General features: G+C 40.8%; 1 protein-coding gene across 3 annotated transcripts in view; it reads left to right on the top strand.

The window, feature by feature from the left end:
- Nucleotides 1-20355, top strand: part of sema6a (sema domain, transmembrane domain (TM), and cytoplasmic domain, (semaphorin) 6A) — a 108332-nt gene that overhangs the window by 46536 nt on the left and 41441 nt on the right. For all 3 annotated transcript variants that reach the window (XM_075467654.1, XM_075467653.1, XM_075467652.1), the window contains exons 4-6: nucleotides 11845-11905; nucleotides 13061-13123; nucleotides 13721-13822. In XM_075467654.1, coding sequence (XP_075323769.1) covers nucleotides 11845-11905; nucleotides 13061-13123; nucleotides 13721-13822 — 226 coding nt within the window. The remainder of the gene's footprint in view (nucleotides 1-11844; nucleotides 11906-13060; nucleotides 13124-13720; nucleotides 13823-20355) is intronic.

The raw sequence follows: 20355 nt of genomic DNA, 5'->3' as shown, positions 1-20355 counted from the left end.
TGATTTCTGCACCCATAGGGAAAGCTCAGTTCCCTGTAAGATACAGAAATGGTCTTCATGTAAATATGCTTTGTTTTTGTTTGATTTTGTTTTTTTTAAAGTACAGCGCTAGTATCCTCTAGGGTACAGCTGAAGCAACAAAGCTGCTTTTGTACCTTTTTACGGATCATTCCTACCCCTTCATTTTTTGGTGTGTGGGGCCCTCAGACTGAACTTTTGAGCCCTGAGGTGATCTTCTTTTAAATTTTGGGAATCAGTTGGGACCAATCAGAGAAAAATGTTGAAGCCTTGCTGTGTGGACTATTTCTTTCATTACCTCCTTGTTTTCTATTTTGAGCTCGCTGTCTGCCGAAACCCCATTTACTCTGTGAGATGTCCCTCAAGATTTCTGTCCTCCTTTTTTTTGGACATCTAAGCTGATATAAACACTCTCACATTAAATAGTTTCCTTGTTATGTTTTTTGTACAAATAAAAAAAAGACTATATTCCACATTTAGGTTCTCATTTCACCATCCAAACAGTCTTAATGCACAATCTGTGTCAATAAACAGTAACACAGAACTGATATACTTTTTTCTTGAGTTGTATTTTTTCCCATCTGTCACCTGTCTTTCTTACTTTCTGTCTCTGTGTCTGTGTGTTTTCACCTTTATGTGACTAATCATTTGAGAGAATAGAGCTTAATTACACCATCATGACCCATGTAAAAAAAAATAATATTGATTTAGCCTTTTTTCTTGACAAAAGCATTTTAGAAGCACTACAGATTGCTCACTTTGCCACCTCATGGCTAGTAAGCTGTAAAACAGTCATACTTAAAGCATCAGCCAGCGGGTTTACCTTTAACTAACGTCTGAAAGTGCAGCATAACGTAAAAATACAGTAGCACTGAAAAGGTCTCAAGAAAATGGATCCTTATGTGCTCATTCTTTCCCGTTTATGGCTAATTGAGTGACAGGCTTGATTGGAGACTGTTGAAAGCCACAATAGGGGTCTTTCTTTGTTTTCCTCTCAAGCATGTCAAATTAAGTGGAGAAGGGGGGGCTGCTGGTTTAAGTGGCAGAGCTTTTTAACATATCGGTGGTCATTAAGAGAAGGTGTGTGGAAAGAGAGAAGAAACAGAGCAAAAGAGAGAGCTTGTATATATGTGTGTGTGTTGGGATGTCAGAGGCTTTGGTCTGCCTGTTGCCCACCTGCTCAACATGGGGTCGTTGGGGCCTGAGGGGTCGAGGAAGGAAATGAGACACAGAGGGTTTATAGGAGGTGTGTGTATGTGAATAAGAGCACGAGGGTGTGTGTTGCCCAGTTTAGTGTGCTGACCAGTTGTCATGTGGATTTAAAAGTGACGTCTGTAGCCACATGTGTGCATATGGCTATATGTTTGGGATGGTGAATATGGGTGGAGGAGCTGCAGCCGGGAGTCTCGTCTGCATTGACTCTTGCATTTGTTAGTGTGTGAAAGTGTGCTGTTCCCCAACTTCCGTACTTGTTTGTGGCAGACAGGAATTCTGACACATGGTCGTGGTATGTGACCTCTGAATTAGTAGAATGGCTGCCTCAGATTAGACAGAGTCGGGTGACTGGAATTGATCCTGACACAGAGAGGAAAGTTAGAGTCGATAACATGGACATACAAATGACAGTTGTGGCACAAACATCCATTGGCTCTAACAGGATATCGATAAAGACATGGAAAAGTTAAATGACAGTGTAAGGAAAACAGCAGAGACAATTACTACTTCAGAAATCAATGTGAAAGTGAGCCAACGGGCAGCAGGAATCAAGCTACGAAACAACACACAATGCGGCAGAAAGAAACTGAGCAACATCAATAGTTGCTTTTATGAAGGTTGTCCAGTTAAATGGCTTGTTTATTCTGGGGCCAGCATCACACAGCTTTGCCATCATGCCTCTAGACTGGTTTGCCTCAGTTCTTGGTGCGCAGCAGCTTGCAGATGGCCTCTGTGAACACAGTCCAAAACCCAGCACTGTTTCAGCCTGCTTTTTCAATGACTGCTCACTGTATTAAAATCCCTTTGGCTCTTGTTTAAGCTTTGGCAAAAAAAAAAATTTTAAAAAGAGAAAAAAAACAGATTTTAAGGCTGTAAGCTGTGCAATACATGCAAACATAGCAACTGATAAAATGGTAAATAGACAAAAGTGTCTTATTCCATAGAGGGAGTGAGTTGAGTCTTTGGCAGGAGAGAAATGCAGCAACAGATGCACTGATTGATAATTTATCCTGAGATTTCAGCCTTGAATGAAATGTATTTTTTCAGTTAAGTCAGACAGTCCTATTTCAGCCAGTGTATGTGGACAAGTAATGAATACAATGGCCTCTGCCGATGAGGTCAAATGGTTTTTGAAATATTTGCAAAATGTCATTAGCCTTCTTAAACTCGTATATATTGAATGTTGATTATGAATTCAGTTCATGGCTAGTTTAGTTCTTTAATATTCTGAATCATATTCCATGGCTTAACTTCCATCAAGTGTTTTATCCAGAGGGACACCACGGCTTGATAAGATATCAGACCACATGCTTTTCATATGCAGGCTTTCAAAAAACACTCTTGTTTTTTCAGTTTTAATACGACTGACACTGGGCTAAGTATAATGCAGTTCTCACTTTTCCTCAAATATTTGGCCTCAGCTGGAGAGATGCTAAGCAGAATTTCTGCCAAAAAAGATTGTCTAAATGGAGAACAATACAGTTATAGTTATAGAGTATAGCAAATTATAGCAAGAGGTGTTAGTAAAGTCACAAGTAGTTTTCAGATATATAGGCAACATTAATGGCTTATTGACCTTATCGATTGTCATTTAGACAAGCTCGGTTCTACGTTAATGTTTCTCAAATCTTCATTTAGACATACTTTACACCAGTGGGTGCCATTCATGTGAAATTGGATAGTTCTCCAAGTTAGATACACGTTTCTACACGTTGAAATTCAATGAACAGTGGATTTGAAAATGGACTCGTGTTGGCAGCTTGCAAAGAATTTATTGCTGTTATTATCGACTCTAGAAAAACATTAGTTTTCACTTCACCTGAGTTCAGGGTCTTGGGTGGAGAACATTAAACTTAGCTCTTTTTTTTTTGGTTCAGTTGCTGTGGAAACGTTCTGAGTTATTACACCTTTTAATGACGGGGAAAACCATTTACCATTTACCTAATGACACAATCTGTAGCATTCCACTAAAACACAGATCACTTGCTGACTTTGGACCCACCTCTACTTGTGTCTGTCACTGATGTAACTGCATGTGTTTCAGACTTTTGCTGTATTAACAATAATACACAAATGTTACCAGGTCCTGGAGAGAGTGCACTTTGTTGGGATATTCTGACATGAAGCTGAAACATGAATTTGATTGGAAAGCAGTGTGTGCTGAAAGGGGAATGAGTGATAAACATGAGATCCAGCTTGGCACTGAGCTGTTGTTTGATACTGTTTTGATTGCAGCCATCAGTCATACATTATCTAAGATAAACTGAGACTTGATGTATATTAAGTTGAGGTAATAAACATAAAAGATACATCATGTGTAACTTCAGTGTTTTATGTGTGTCTGCTGTCATGTGTATTAGTTGTTTAGCTGCAGAGGCACATTTAATAAAAGCAATAAACTGTTTGGTGATAGATGGAAGTGGTAGGATTCCTATCCCAAAGGTCCATATTTTATGGACAGGGAACACTGTATACAGCATTCAGAGGGAATATATCACAGAGCAAAAGGAGATTTATCTTTTTCATTTTCTGCTGAAAAATAGAGTGTGTGGGGGTCAGGGTGTAGGCATGAATATGGTGTAGTGTGTGTACAGCTGTGACCACAGCAAGAAAAACATCACAAAGATACGGCTCCAAAGTGTGTGCGCTCTTTTCAATAAATTGACTGAAGCCAGTTGCTACGTTTAAGTCAGACACATTTTCAAACCTGAATCTCAATATTAAATACTTTGTTTACCCCGGAATGTTAAATTCTGTTAAATGTATTCTTGAACCTTTGTTAGAATTGCTTTTTTCATTTTATCTTTGAAACCCTTAAGAGAGTGGATATGAAATGAGCTCAGGTTTCTATCACACATTCCTTACTGAAACAGCTATTATATTTGTTTAGATTAAGCTGTTTCTAAAGCTTGAATGATATATTTTTTTTATTTAGTTTAATCAGTTTTAAAACTGATACGATGTGAGGAGAGTTTCATTTCAAGACAAGACAATTAGGCTGTTGTTGAGCTAACGAAGTAGCCACATTATCTAAACTACTAAAAGTAATTTGGACATTATTGCGTAGGTGAGCACTCCCACAACATTTGTTATTATCTCTCACTGCTCAGCAAAAATTTGGTGTATACACAACAAGAGTATTGCAATAACTCAAGTTGAAAAATTGTCTGTAAATTGCAGTAGGTGTTTTGGTGGGCGGTTTGGGTAACAATAATCTTACCTTTTGCTTTTGTTTTCCGTTTAGTTCATTAGGGTGTTTGTTTCAGCAACCTAGCTAGTTTCATTGGGCTCATTAATCAATAATGATGACAGTTACCAAAATGAATGAAGGCTAAAACTTTGGGAAAGTGACACAGTGGAATTTTCTTTTAGGGTCTGCACATATTTTTAGGACAAGACAGGACAGATAGTGCATACATGCTTGTGCATGTGAGTACGTGTGACTGTGTTACAGTAAATGCTGCCTGGCATGCATGTCCTCTGTCTCTCCACATGCAGGGCATAGTCGCCATTCTTGGGCTGCAGTCAGCCTTTACCATGGTAACACCAACCACACTCTGTTTACACCCCTCTATGAAGCTGGGAAGCATGGGAATCAGAGAGAGAATGTGAGTGTGTGTGTGGGAAAGAAACCGAGATGGAGTGATCAGTGTGAGAGTGAGAGCTGAAGGACCAAAATTTGTGGTTGCCATTTGCAGTCACACAGAGACAGACACTTACACTCAAAAATCCAGATTACCTTCTCTCAGCTGAGTCCACTGGAATCGTCGTGCCTCTGTGGATGCTGTTCTTCCCTGTTGGGTCTCTTTGGGTCTCGCAGTGGAGGCCACAAGAGTTTCCATTATTGTCACTCCACCAAATCCTGTTAAAGCCCGCTAATGACTGGGATTACACGGTTGCGTCCTCTCCCTCTTCTCGCAACATCAACGACATCCAGCAATGTCCAGACTGAAACAAAGCTTGCCGCTCCAGTTATCATTTTCATCATCACCTGATGTAAAAAGTTGTAACAGAAATTCATTAAAAACAGTTTCTAACAGCTCACTGAACAAAACCTATACAGACTCTGGTTGCGGTGGTTTGTGTCACAATGTTATTAGAGCAGGCAATTAACTTACAGTACATGTGGTTGCGGCCACTGTTGTCAGTTATTGAAGAGCATCCAGGGTGTTAGAGGCTTTGCTCACTTTTTCTCTTCATACAAATTTTTTAGATGGTCTAGTTTGATTAATTTACTGCATATGTGTACACTTCTAGAGAAGCTGTGATGTTAAAATACTTCTACATTACTAGCCACTATCATCTGTTTTCAGTTCATCCTGTTTTTACTCCTGGCTAGTGACACATTAATGCTTGATCAGGTCTTCCTGGAATCATATTTAAACAGTTTGTCTGACAGTAGTCTTGACAAACTTCACTGAAAGTCCATCAAAGTACAATAAGATACAATAAAGATACAATAAAGATACAATAAGGCTATAATCGAATGTTCTCTGTTGGTGTCGTCGCCACTGCGGGATTCGTAATCATGGTAACGTAAAAATTGGAGAAGAGGTGTGACCCCTAACTAGAGCTGTCATGTTATCAAATTTGTACCATAATTTGAAGTTATTCATACAACTTTTCTGGTTTCTATTTTCTCACAATTCCTTCCATTTCTATAGAACTCTAACCCACGAATTGTTAGTTAGCCACTAAAAGTAAACAGCAATGGTTAGAATGAATTAAAATTGTTAGGTGTGTGTGTTACAAGATACATGGTTTAAACAGCAAAAATCTAAATGGTCATGGCTCACAAAGTGTGATATTCGTGCCTTTTAATTCTCGTCATATCACATTAGGTTTGATACAATTTGGATTTGACTTTGAACAGAAATATTTTCCAAATATAGATCCCGAGTATTTAACGCAGTATGTTATCATCTGTGGCTGATGCCCATATTGTTGGTGTGCACAGATAATTCATGAGTAAACAAGTGAATTGGTACAAAGATACATAAAGAAAACTATGACTCAGTTGTCTCTTGTGGAAAAATGGCATGTACTCTGAGACGACATGTAAAGAGACACATCTTTCATGCGGTCATTTTTTTCCCTGCCTGCCTAATTGCATGCTCAAAAAAATACCCCTCACCCTACTAAAACACACGCACACACACGCACACAAAAGAGAAATGTGTGGAGAATGTGAAGACCCATAATGAGAACTTCAACCTTCAAAAAGAACAACCTGCCTCAGCTTGGGGGTGGGTGAACCCTGGCTTGTCGCATTTCATGCCACCACATCACCGAGGGCCCCTCGATGCCCTCAGCTCTTTCAGAACTTCAACAACTCCCTTCACAGCCCAAAGGTGCCTGCTGGCTTCCCCAGTCCCCCCCATCCACTTTGGTGAAGAGGATTTGAACTAGTGAAAGCCAAAAACAATGTACAATGGGCCTTCCTCCACCACCCATGATCCAGTTATGAAGAGAGGGGAATATGGGTGAAGAGGGTGATGAGAGAGAAAGGGTGGGAGGCGAGAGGAGGGTGGATGTGCAAGCATTTAGTTTGTAGAAAGCAGGGTGGTGGCCCAAGGTGCGAGATGCATGCTAATCACATTCTCCTCCTTTCTCGTGCTGGAGTGCGAGATAGTTTCACAAAGACCCAACAGATGGACTAAGCTAGCCGGCAGACACCCTAGAAGAAATCCACTGTTATGAAAACGACATTCTTCCACACAAAGACCCTGTGTTCTCATGGTCACTCATGGCTACATGTTTGATGGAGACCCTCTATGTCACTCTGCTGTACTCAATCTTGCCCTCTTGCCCGCACTCAGTTGTTCTACTGTCTTGACTTGATCATTCAGCTCCTTTCTCCCTGTGAGTACCCATCCTCTTACAATGCCTCCATATTTGTGCCTGACAGAATATTTGCATACCTTCCATCCTACTCATTCATATTTGTCACAGAATTTTGGGAACTGCGAAGCCCACGCCAAGTTATTCACATTGACACCCGATGTTCTGCACTCACCCAGTGTCAAAGGCTTACTGTTACTTCCTTTTCTTCAGAATCGCACTGTGTGTCGTATTTCATCATCAGCACTCTATAATCTCATGTTTTATGTAACGGCACCATGTCAGCGGTTAGCAGCTGGTTTTGATTTGATGAAACTGTGTCCATGAAAAGGCCTGAACACGTTGGATGAATTCAGACTGATTTGAACACAGTCGATTTTGGGTGAGGTATTAGACACAGATTTCAAAATGCAGGTTGTACCTACCAAGGAGGAAGCAAAGGCAGAGAAGTGAGGCTTAGCTGAAAGAAGATGATGTATAGTAGTTTGACCTACTTATATGATATGACTTACATTATCTGAAAATGTGATTATCTTCCTCTCATGACTTAAAGCTAGTGTTGAAAATGCGTTTGGACTAAAAGTTGCTATATTTTGAATGTCTTAGAATTAACCATTTATATTGATTTGTGCGCCTCCATCATAAAAGACACATTGAAGTAGAGGACCGTTGAGAGGGTACCAAAGAAGAAAAATGAAGGAATCAGTTGTTGTGCATGCAGTGTCTTGAGAAGTTTGGGGTTACACATTTGAGAAATGGAGGCACCAAAAAGCACCAAACCACAAAGAGGCTAAACTAATTTGGGATGGATAAAGGCGTAAAACAAGAATCGACACCGGTGTGGCTTTTCCTAGATGGCAGCTGCTGATGAAGAACAAAAGACTTGAGAGTTACACCTTGTAAACATGCCGTTTGTTGCTAGATAGAGGCCGAACAGCATTTGAGATGGTTTCCATTTCTGATTTGACAGCCAGATATCAGATGGTGTTACACTATTACCTTAAAGAAGTTGAGGGTAATTTTGAATAGTCATCTTGTGCAATGTGTGTGGCATTGATTTAAAAATGCAAGCTGCATCATCTACACAGGGGGTTGAAGAGGGAGAGAGGTGAGGCTGAACAGGTGGATGTCTGTTTTCTGTATGAAATAGGGAAGACTTATTGTGGTATGGCCTACCTAAATTATGTGACTTACTTTTTCTGAGGAAGTGATTATCCCTCAAACCTATTATGGCTTAACAGCCACTATTCCCCTTGAGAAATCCTATAAAAAAAAATTATACTCCCTACCAACTCCAGAACTTAGATGGGATTCATTAGGCTTTCTTAATTTTCCTCTTCAAAGTAATGGTAGTTGTCTGTAAATCTTGCTCAGTCCAGACCTCTGAATCTAATCACTCCAAAGAGGAGACTGAAGCTGAAGAGTGTAATGAGTTGAAGATTTCTTTCTGACATCAATCAATGTTACGCCCCTCTGCATCCTTAATGGCCTAGTGGTGGCAGCACAAGAGACTTTGTGTGATGCACTGGCTTCATTTGTGAAAGTGTGGATAAGGAATACATGTTGTGGCTTTGCCTAAACCTTTAACTTTGATGAGCTGTTTTTGAAGAAACCACCTCTAAAGCTACGTATGGTTTTACTTCCTCTTTTTATGTTTTGGCCCAACGAACCAGGTTGTGACAGTCAGCTATGACCTTCATGGGCAACTTGATTCTCATGATTTGCAAGATCACATTCGCAAGAAAAAAATAATTCAACACTACAGCTCAAATTCAGTGTAAATAGATTTATCTCCAGGAAAAGATCCACTTGCTGAACCACATATTCTTTGTCATCTCAGTGAACTGAACAAATGAAAACAACTGTGACAAAATAAATAATTACGCCTAGTGTTTGCCCAAATTATTTTGCCTGAACAGGACTGCAGCGTTTGCTGACAAAATTTAAGTCTAAACTGTGCACTGCAGGCAGGAACGGTCTTGAAATCATACTCATTTTGAAGACACTGGGTCAGTAAAATGCTGTTCTTTTTAAATAGCAACAACTCATTCAGTGAAAATATTTACGTAGGTGTAAACAAAATTCAGATCAAATCAAAGAAAAAGCTAAGTTAAATGTGTGCTCTTATAAGAACCATGCAGACACCAGAGAAATGATTATAAATCTCATTGTATACTGTGCTTAACGTCTTGTTTGACATTTTCTTAAACAAACCGAAGGGTCTTAGATTGATATCTTACCGTTAAGTAGCTACAACTTTCTATATAGTTTGCCACAGTTTGAAAATAAACTCTCTTTTTATGTTTCATCCTTGAGGTTTTTTCCGAATAGGCAGTTTCTCTAACACCTTTGTGAGCTAATTCTCTTGTTTCCAAGTGATAGTTTTCATGGCCCATTTCCAGTTTGAAACATTTCTTTTTAGGCAATAATAACATTTGTTGGTTGATGCTTCTAATATGTGAGAATCCACTGCTTCTCTTTTAAAAATGGTGTGTTGGACAAAAAAGACTTCTCAAGAGGTGACGATGGCGTGAGAAACTGCGATGATGATCTTTGCTGCTGTCTATTAGCGGGATAAATCAAGTGAACAGAGAAAATACTGTCTCGCTTAATCGGTGATGGAAGTACTATTTGTTGTCATTTTCCAATAACTTCAATTTTAATAACTCTGACTCAAAAGCTTTGCAGATGAACTCATTTTAAACAGTAGTCTGAGGTCTAAAGCACACACTGATATGAATGTAGTCCCTGAAAACTCTTTTTTTTTGTCTCTCTATTTCACTGTGAAGTTATACAGATGTAACTCATAGAGGGCAGGGGGAAGGGAACATGTCATAATATGAGTTCAGGTGCAGTATTCAGGAGGTGAAAGGGTGCATGTGTGAGTCTGTGTAATCTCGCTGGGGTAAAACAACAGGGGTGCAGTCCTTGCACATGTGTGTGCTTTGAGAGCTGGTGTTGACACAGAGACAGCCCCTCCATTGTCCTCCTCCATCTCCAGTCAGGATGTTTGAGGGACGCCTCATCGCTTGGCTCCCTCTAATCTCTGCTGGAACCAAAAACCCTAAGGCTGGAAGGCCGTGGCCCTCGAGGACGCTGTCAGCACCGGTATGAGAGAGGCACAGGACAGGGCGACCAGCTTGGAAGGTTACTGTTGAAAATTATGGAGCAGTCAATTACAGATTACTCATGAGCTGTTTTAAAATGGCAGGCAGTGAAATAACCGAAGGGATTACACTAAACCTGCCTAGTAATCCCTTGATTTAATAGCTTTTGATTTATTTATGTCTTTTTAAGTATAAAGTTTAAATTCTTTAAATGAATATATTAACGACTCTCCATGAGTAACTTCCTCTCAGCACATTATAGTTGTATTATCCATCGTTTTCTAATCTTCATTTTGAGGATTCCTCTCTGTATTTTATTCCATATATGATTTACATGTGATGTTATGTTGCTTTGTTTTTATTTTTGATGGCCACCAAATTGACACATTCCCAATGTTTATCGTTTTGTTATTGAGGCACGAAGTAAAAAAAAAATAAAAAAAAATGGATCACATAAAATATATGTTTTGGCTGCCTTAACATTACCTGAAAACAACCATAAAACCATATTTTGCTCAATAGTTGCATCATATCAGCACAGACATTATGTAGAAAGGGGAGTGGTGACATGTCTTCCAAACCTCACTGGAAATCTGTCCTCTCCCACCAAGAAAGCAGAACTGTTTTCTTAATTTAAACTTCTCCACGAGATTAATTATTCAATTTGAATGCTGTGGCTGATAATGTACAGTAGACTGGGTTTTATCCTTGAGGAGACAGCGGTGGCCCCCAGGAAAGCGATATAAGTGGATTCATTTCAAGGTGCCTGTTTCTCCAAAGACTTTATTAGATTTAGTTAATGAGAGAGCAAGGCATGCTGACTGCCTGAGCGCAGGTTTGGGAGCTGGAACGTAATTAAGCTGCAAGTCTGACGATGCCACTGTTGCACACTTTGATTAAAAACACACTCAGCAGCTAATCTCCACCAAATTAAAACCGTTACATCGTTTGGCATGGTCACCTTTGCTTCTCTCCCTCTTTAATTTAACTATTTCTATTGACACCACCTTCAACACCTTCCACCCTACATCTCCACATATGCACCATAACTCTCCATGGTGAGTAGGTGTCTGGTCAACCAGCCGGTCCGTCTGTCTGAGACATAGTTAACCCTTTTGAGTTTTATGTCTTCCATATGGCTTCCTTCTGCCTTTTATGCCTGGACTGTGTAATACAGGGGTAGCCTGTATATTTTACAGGCCAGCACACATAAGTATTCTTGTCTGAGCAATAATGAGTGTTAGTATAGATTTCCTGTGGCTCAAACATTAGACTTAATTGACCTGAACAGCTCTGAGTGACTTGGCACTCTCAACCTTCCCTCCTCCCGCACCCCCATCAAGACCATTCTCTGGGACAAAGAGGCTTTTGTCCCTTGGCCTGCGCCACGGCGTTTTAAACCTTTGTTGACTGTTTCTGTCTGACAGTGCAAATAGCTCTGGCCTCCTTTTGTTTATTGTCATTTTTTAAAGTTTGAACAAAGTTTATACAAAGCCCCATTTTCTGATGTTGTTTGCTGGCTGCAGGCGGAAAACAGAGAAGGACCAAAAGAAACTGGTTTCTTGTTTGTTGAATTTTTGACTGTCTGTTGCTGTCTGACCTCCTTTCTTCTCATCTCTCTGTTTTCTGTCATTCTCTTCCTCGCTCCCTCCATCACCGGCAGGGATCACATATACACGGTGGATACAGACACTGCCAACAGTGACGAGATCTTTTTCAGTAAGGTGAGTAAGATGTCGGGTTCTTTGAGGAAATTTTGTTCTCATCTTGCTGTGATTGACAGGGAAGCCCTAATAATTTTGCTCAGTGTTTGTGTGTGCATGTGCCTGTCAGCACCCTTAGTCAACTACCTGCTCAATGATGCAAGCCTGCTGTGCTTGCCATGGTGACCCCGTTAAGAAGATTATCCAATCAATCAGTGATCATAGTGTCTGCGTCATCCACGCTCATCAGTGGGACAGTGAAAGGTCTAAAGGGTGTCTTAAAGAAGCTTAGAGACAGAGGAAGGGAGTAGAAAGGAAATGGAAAGATAGGAATAAGGAGGGAAAAGACTAAGGAAAAGGGACAAAATAGATAAAGGTAAGATGTATGTGAAGAGGAAAATGATTTGTGTATGAAAACAAATCTAACATTTTCAGAAGCCCTAGGCTGTAATAATCGCACTTCATTCCAACCACTCCTCTCTGGCATCACTTGCCCTTAACATAATGCATGAAAACAGCATTCAAACAAGGCCTTTCTCGTGTATACAACCACCCGCCCTCCCTCCACCTCATCCACTTCAATGTCAAAGCCTGGTGAGTGGTTCCTAATGAGGGCAGGCTGCAGATGAAAGGCTGGTGGGAGACTCACTGATTGATTGATGACTGAGGGTCTTTAATCAGTAGCTGAGCTCCAAACAAGTTGTACAACAGCAACGGGTACACGGTGGTCTGAACCTGTGGCTCAGTGCTGACCCTCAGGCCTCATAGGGAAGGGACCATGTTTGTGTTATTTGTGTGTGTGTGTGTGTTAATCTGTGTGCATGTTTGTGGCTTGGCAGTGATTGATAAGTGTGTGGGAGATGGGTTGGGATCTGTCCTTGGACAGAGTCTGCTCTGCTCTGCTCCGGGGTCAGTATCGTATTTCCTCCTTGCTGGCAGAGAATTAGATTTTCAAGGAGGAAAACTTAGCTTCACTCAGCCTTTAGTGTAAAGTTCACCTCAGAGCAGGTGGCTTAGGAGGGGAATCAGTGATGGGGAATCTAAGATGATGATTATTGATCACTAAATACATGAGTTATTGAGCTGCATAGAACAGTCTGCTTTTTCCTTTTGCCTTAACATTTAACTTGTTTACTCAGTCTCTTATTCTCTTACCGTCATCTTTTTTTCCCGCAGAAAATGACATGGAAGTCCAGACAGGCAGATGTGGACACATGCAGAATGAAAGGGAAGCACAAGGTAGAGATAACTTACCCAACAGCTGTACTCTGAGATTACACACTCCATTAATTTGTGGAACAAATATCACCTTAAGCTTTCCAAAATAGTCACACATTTTACAATGCAGACAACAGATTTAATCACTGACAGTCTGCATCATTGCTTCTTTGTTATTCTGTCTCTTTCATACACACGTACACAACAGACATATAACCCTGATGGTGCAATAATACACTGCTTGTAGTTTATATAAGCTTTTGCTCTCTTGATTTACAGTGCATGTAAAATGTATTAGCAATATAATTTATTTTCTCTGGATTTTACAATTAACCTTTTTTGCTTAAGAAAGCCACTATATTAAACATTCAAATCTTCGGCTCATATTGTTTGTGCCTTTAGGAAATGCTGCATTTCGAGATGTTATGCTCAGTGTTTGTTACACATCTCTCTTACTTGCACTACATGCTTTGCTTCAAAAGAAATATGAGAAAAAGCATCTGGTTCTACAAGCCATATGGGGCTATTAGTGTCAAAGTATATTGACACAAATGTCACGATGGTCTTTGTCTCTTCTCTTTGTGTCTTCTTCCCTTTCCTGTCCTGCACTCCGTGAAGGATGAGTGTCATAATTTCATCAAAGTGCTCCTGCAGCAAAATGATGACACCCTGTTTGTTTGCGGAACAAATGCTTTCAACCCCTCTTGTCGAACCTACAAGGTAGGAAATCACAGAAATCTCCACGTTTGTTTAATTTTTTTCCTACATAACTGGCATTTGACATGGATACTGCTCACATTCTCTGCCTTCAAAAATCTTCTTTCCTCTGTCTCTCTTCCTCTGTGGAACACAAACACTTTGAGTTTTTTTTTTTAAACTTTTTTTTTTAAACTTTTTTTTTTTTACCCCAGCTATGTGAGAGTTTAGAAAAAGGTGAGCTCTGGATGTAGATGGATGACTTTCACAACCCAGCAGGCCTCCTCCTAAATCCTTATCTCCAAGTTGACACGCTCGATTTAGAAACACAGAAACCCATCAACCTGCATTCTTTCATTCACACACAATGTGATATGCAGGCGAGAGCACAGTCCTGAAATTTGATTCAACCATTTCCTTCAAACATCTTGCAGGTCATTTTCACACGGGAATGTCTGGAATAGTTTCAGCATTCTTTCAAGAATAGTAAAAACATGAAAGTGACTGATGCATTTTATTGACCTTGGGTCAAAAAAGAGAGCAGGTAGATTGATTTGGTGAAGATAAAGAGAGATGTCGATAAAAAGAGACGAGGAAGGAAGGAGAAAACTTAGCATACAGGGAAGCAGATGGACAAACATAAAAACCAGATGGGCTGAAAATGTAACTTTTTTTTGCCTTCCCTGGTGACATACATCTGAAGTTTTTTCATGCTACTGTGTGAAAAATTAGTTGCTATTTCAATTAGTCACTGAAAGTGATCTCCATCCAGATGAGCAATATCCTCAGTCCATGCAAATGCACCTGAAAACAAATAATAAGTCAATAATTTCAATATTTCAGGCACGATTATGCTTGTGGAAACAGGTGGTAGAGTTTTGACTGCATAGTTGTACAAAATAAACAAAAAACAGCTAAGGTGAGACACAAGATCAGAGCTTTCTCTGTTTGAAATGATAATATCGTGAAACGATTTCTGAAAGTAACACATAGTATAAAAGGTGGACATGGCAGCAAACAACATATATTTTAAATTGTGGCAAAGCAGATGTGGTAACACATTAGGGTATACCAGAGACAATGGCCCTCATTTATCAAGCCGTCGTAGAAAGCATCGTTGATATGAGCGGAGAACTCGTCGTACGCAGAGGCTCAAGTGAGATTTACAGAACATGCGTACCACACCAATCCCATCGTAAGACCGAGCGGCTGTTGATAAATCCGGCGGCTGAAATCCATCGTAATTATCCTAATCACGCCTTCTACAAAAGGGGGTTGAGAGGCCGCACCTCTAGAATTTGCGACATGGATAGACGAAAGGCGGCAAAGAAACGCTGTCAACAGTGTTGACAGCTGGGACGGCTGTCAACAGCGTTGGCGATGTAAATCGCAGACCGGACGAGTTATGTATTTTCCCCTACTGTGATGGTCAATAAAATGTGATAAACTCCAGATTAAATGAAATCTAAAATTGAACGATGTTTTACTTTTTCTCCAATAAGATCAGGAAGAAGTGGTCCGATATGAAATTGGCCACAAAAAAGGTCGCTGCTCTCCGACGCAGCATGTCACAAATGGGGGGGGGGCTCCGATCCAGGTTCGGATTTGAGTGCCTTGGAGGAGAGGGTGGCTGGCCTGAGCTACGTCTTTTTTCCTTGAATAACAGAATGCTTACCAAAAGTCAGAATCGCTGAATAAGTTCCTCTGTCCTCCTGAGCGCTCTTGGCTGTGCAGGCTGGTGGTAGGGATCTCTGGGTATGGGGTCCTCTGGATGTACATCTGGAAATGGCACTCCATTTTTTTGGGCAATGTTATGGAGAACCCCGCTTGCAATAATAATATTGCATACCTTTTCGGGCGTATAGAAGGGTTCCCCCCGCAGCCGAGAGACAGATCCACCTGCCCTTTAGGTGCCCTAACCTCTCCACAGTGCGCAGTGTTAAAGCGCCTCTCCTGTTTGGTGTGAGGGTGCGCGGTTGAATAATGAGCCATCACTCTTCCAATTACGGAGTTGTACTTGTTTAATTTATTTAATTTGCGTTTATGTTTACATTTATGTTGAAGTCAAATAAAACATGGGCCTTCTTTGAAGTGATAAGTCTGTAATTTTAACCAAGGGATTTGTTGCGACTCATGAGGCACGCACTAGTGACGCTGCTGTTTGTGTATGCTATTGCAGTCACCGCAAGTCAAAATGGAAAAGTGCGTACACGCCCTCAGATCTGTCGTGGCGATTTCATCTTTCCTGCGCTCACGATGGATTTGATAAATGCCAACCTTTGCACAGAAAAGAACGTACACACGACCTACGCACGTTTTTCGTCTTACGCAAGTTTGATAAATGAGGGCCATTATGTATCACCATAGGAAACCACGGCCAAGGGAAAGAAGTATGCCATAGTTACCAGAAGTCATTATATCTACAGACTAAAATGCAATGCTGGAGATTTTAGGATTAAATGTCTTAGAAGCACTTGTAAAAGTATCTTCTTTAGTAATCCTTTAAAGTTAATACAAGGTATTAAAACTTTATTTTTAGAACAGAACAACTATCAGTTATTTCAAGATGTAGCGTTGTACTTGTGTTCTTCCCAGGGATGGCAGTCAGTCTCCCTCTGTGCGTGCTTTCATTTGATCTCCACTGTTCAGTGTTGTGGCAGCTGATCTGGACTCACATGCATGTTCGGTTCCTGCTCAGTAAACAAACTTGATTTTTTTTTCTCTATGAAAACTCCCATAAAGAAAGGAGAAACAACAGAGCCAACCTTGCTCTGTTTTCTACTTGAAAATACAGTAGTACAGGGTGGATGTAGTGATGTGGTGTGGATAGCTTATTCACAAGACAACTTTTTTGCCTTAGTAGTAGCTTGGCTCACTCACTGTTAGAACAGCAAAGCTTTCTACCTTGAAAAAAAGTAGCCATTCAAATGGTGGTCAGCTAATATGGTCATATTGGGCCTAGCCTAGATACATATTACCAAAGATTAACTTCAAAATGATGTATAAAAAAAACATAGATTGTAAGTAGGCATTGTGATCCAGAGAAATCAAATATAAACATCTTGCAAACAAGAGTAAGAAGGACAGAGGAACAGGCACAGGTAGTAAGAACAGCAGAAGCACAGGCAGACAGGGAGCGGTTCCGTCCTGACGAATGTCATTGTCTGCTTTGTTTGGATGTGATGCGCCAGCCACAGCACACGGAGATGTTATCTATGTAGCCTACGGGGAACACTCTCCTGCCTTGGTCCACTAGATCTGTTTATCAGAAAAGCAAGACATATTCCGCTCCGTTGCTTTTGTGGCTCAGCATGCTAAGCGCACAGAGTGGATGTCTTTCATTTCACCGACTCCTCCTGCAGGGAAGGTGGAATTTATGTTTCCGCATTTATCAGGGGTGGTTAGCTTTTATAGCGCCTCTGGTTATGGTTTCAACGTTTGTTTTAGCGGTTACTGCGCTGATATTGCAGCTAGTCTGCCGGTGTTAAGGGGGAAATGAGAGAAAGTGCTGTAAAGCATTGTGACGTTTGGTGAAATGGCCTTGGCTGCAAACAAAAGCACGCTTACCTGTGATACAACAATCAGTGCATTTAATTTTCAGAAAAGATGCACAACTGCCTGTAAAAATAAGATAAAATATAATCAATCTCATCAATGTTTTTCAGTTAGTATTTTCTGGGCTATTCTATAAAGATAAAAATTTACTTGAACGGAATATCCATTTGAGTAAAAATAAAATGTTCAAATGCACACCAACATGTAAACATTCACTGAATTGCCTAAACACATGCACAGGAAAAAAAAAGTGTTTTCTCTCCAAAAATACAACTTTGCAAACATGCAAGTTACTAAACACAAAAGCCGCACACACACACACACTTCTCTGCTGGCAAGCTTGCACACTCTCTGGGCAGATACCAGGCCTTTGATGGCCTGCTGGGCTCATCCAGGCTGCTTGGTTAAAAGTGTGTGTTGTGTGTGTGTGCTTGTGGTTAAATCCACCTTGGCCACAGTTTGCCTCTCCATCTCCCCAGTGTGACAGCACTGAAAAGAGCTTCTGTTTCAGGGCCAGCCTCATCCCACATTAATCAACAAGGCTGCGAGGGCAAGCGGGAGGGAACGGGAGGCATGGAAGGGTAGCAGAGGTGGAAGGAGACACAGAGGGAGACATAAGGGGAAGAAAGGACACCGGTCAAAACTAGCCATATCCCATGTTTTTTTCTTCACTGAGATATTCCCTGCCTCTTTATTTTTTCCCTTTGGATTTCTTATTTTCTGTCTTTCCTTCTCTTTACAAGCCTATCAAGTCTGTCTCTTCATTACGATATTCTCTTTATCTGTTGTTGTTGTGTTGTTCGTGTCAACACACCGTGCCACACAAATGCATGTAGAAAAAGCACTGACAGACACCTTTGCAGCGTGACGCAGTCCTTTCCCTTAGCACCAAACAGCACCCAACTCCTTTTTTCATATTCATGCCTCCTACCTCTCTTATCCTCTCCCTTCTTCTTCTGCCAGCCTTAATTCCTCTCCCCCTCCATTGCTCCCACACTCTGCCATCTTGCCCTCTGTTGCTTTCTCCCTCTGTCACTCCCTTGCTGTGTTGTAATAATAAACACCCCATCCAGCTGGGCTGATATATGAATGGAGTCAGTTTCATCGCCTGTTGCCGGGTGAAGCAGCAGGCATCAGTGGAGAGTCTTGGAGGCTCTAACTCCCAGGTGATGCGGGGCTTAATGATGGTGGACTTGGAAGTCTTTGCAGTCTTTGAATTCTAAATTATTTGCGCACACAGAGGTATTTATTATAATTTATGAGGTACAGGATAGATCCGCACTTTCCTGTCTTTGCTGCAGCTTGTTGAGAAGCATTTTGATTAAGACAATTTGAATAACTAGACAATGTAGGGCAAAAGTTACATGACTATACATAGTATTTCTGTTATATCCAATATTCAAAGATTAAGAAAGGTATGTTTGTTGGTCGACACACCAGATTTCTTTCAACAGCTGAAAGGACTCCGGTTTCCAGCTCTTGTGTAAAAGGTGGTCAAGGAAAGCTTTCATCTTTCCAGTCCTCAGAAACAAGTTGCAGAGAAATGGGCCAAGACTATTAATCTCCCTTTTTTGGATTTACACAACCTCCACTGGACCAGGTGTGAACTTGTGTACTTGACCTTTATGGATGGAAAGGATTGTTTCAGATGGAAATATGGGTTGCATACAAACACATGTGCTTGGACTCAACCCAGCTGCAAACAGTGGGTCACCAAACTAAGAAAATATCTGTATGCCTGGCACAGCAGTGTTTGTCAGCCTCTGCCCTTTTGGACTCCAACAACTGGGATAAAATTGTGAAGTCCTCAAACTGTTTTGCACAAGCACAGACCTCAATAAATAAGCTCTGCTTTACTTACAGGAAGTATTTTCAAGTAAACAGTTTGTGAGTGGGATGCTGGCTCATTTTTTTCCCATGTTTGTCCACAGTCAGATTTCACAAATCCCTCAGCACAGATGAATAAAGCATAAAAACAGCATCCTCAGAAAACAGCAGAGACGTGGAAGCAGAACCTCACCCTGAATTCTGAACCAATTATAACACTCCTGATGGGCATGTTTTGGCTCTACATTGTGTTTGTCTAATTAATTAGCATATAGCCTATGGAAAGCACAAATGAGCCCTTGTTGTAATTAATTAATCTAGATAGACTTTACCCCAAGCCAAGGTTACTGTATATTCAATCTGCTTAGATACAGTAGATCCCCACAGAGCAAGTGACGACGCCTCATTTCCATCCTATTATTTTTGAAATGTGATTCTACAAAGTTGAGGGCACTTCTTTATTTGTTGCAGCTCATGGAGCTGGCAGCATAATAGTGTTTGTCTTGCAAACAGTAAATTAAAAACACATCTCTTAATGTTTAGAAGTGTTGTGGTACAGTGTGGCAGATTTATAGATTTCTGCCGTCCTCCTTCAGAATATTGAATATTGCATCTGATGAGGCTAATAGCTTAGAAAGGAGCCCCGTGGTGTTTTTTCACCGCACATGCCGACTCGACAGGAGTCTGGAGCCATGCGCATATCTGTGGCAGGCTGGGAGTGTCTTCCTTTGTTCAAACTGCAGGAACAGATTAATGACAGTCGTCAAAGCCCACCAAACAGAGGTCACTATCTTAGTGAAGCCAACTGAGGAGATGGAATTGGTGGGGTTAACTATGTGAGATGTGTAAGCGTATGTTTGCATTGTGTCAGAGAAGGATGGAGTTCTTGATTTAGGTGGATGACACAGAAGCTGCTGACGTTTTAAAACGTAACCAAGTGCCCGTGTCATTCTGCACACCTATACCTCTTGATTCAGTGGGCGCACCTGACCTTAAGCTTCTCATGTTTGTTATGATTAACTCTGTCTAATCTATAATTACAGTCTCTCCTGTTTAATAACATTATATGTCTGACATGCCTCTGTATACATCACCCCGGCATAATTTCTGGAGAAACAGAAGGAATGAGAAATTGAGCGATGCACTGCCGCTGGTTGTTCCGTGTTTGTTGTAAA

This window comes from Odontesthes bonariensis, chromosome 6, assembly GCF_027942865.1.
Source record: "Odontesthes bonariensis isolate fOdoBon6 chromosome 6, fOdoBon6.hap1, whole genome shotgun sequence".
NCBI classification, from domain to species: Eukaryota; Metazoa; Chordata; class Actinopteri; order Atheriniformes; family Atherinopsidae; genus Odontesthes; species Odontesthes bonariensis.
Note: the sequence above shows the minus strand (reverse complement) of the source record. Positions and strands in the feature narration are given on the sequence as shown.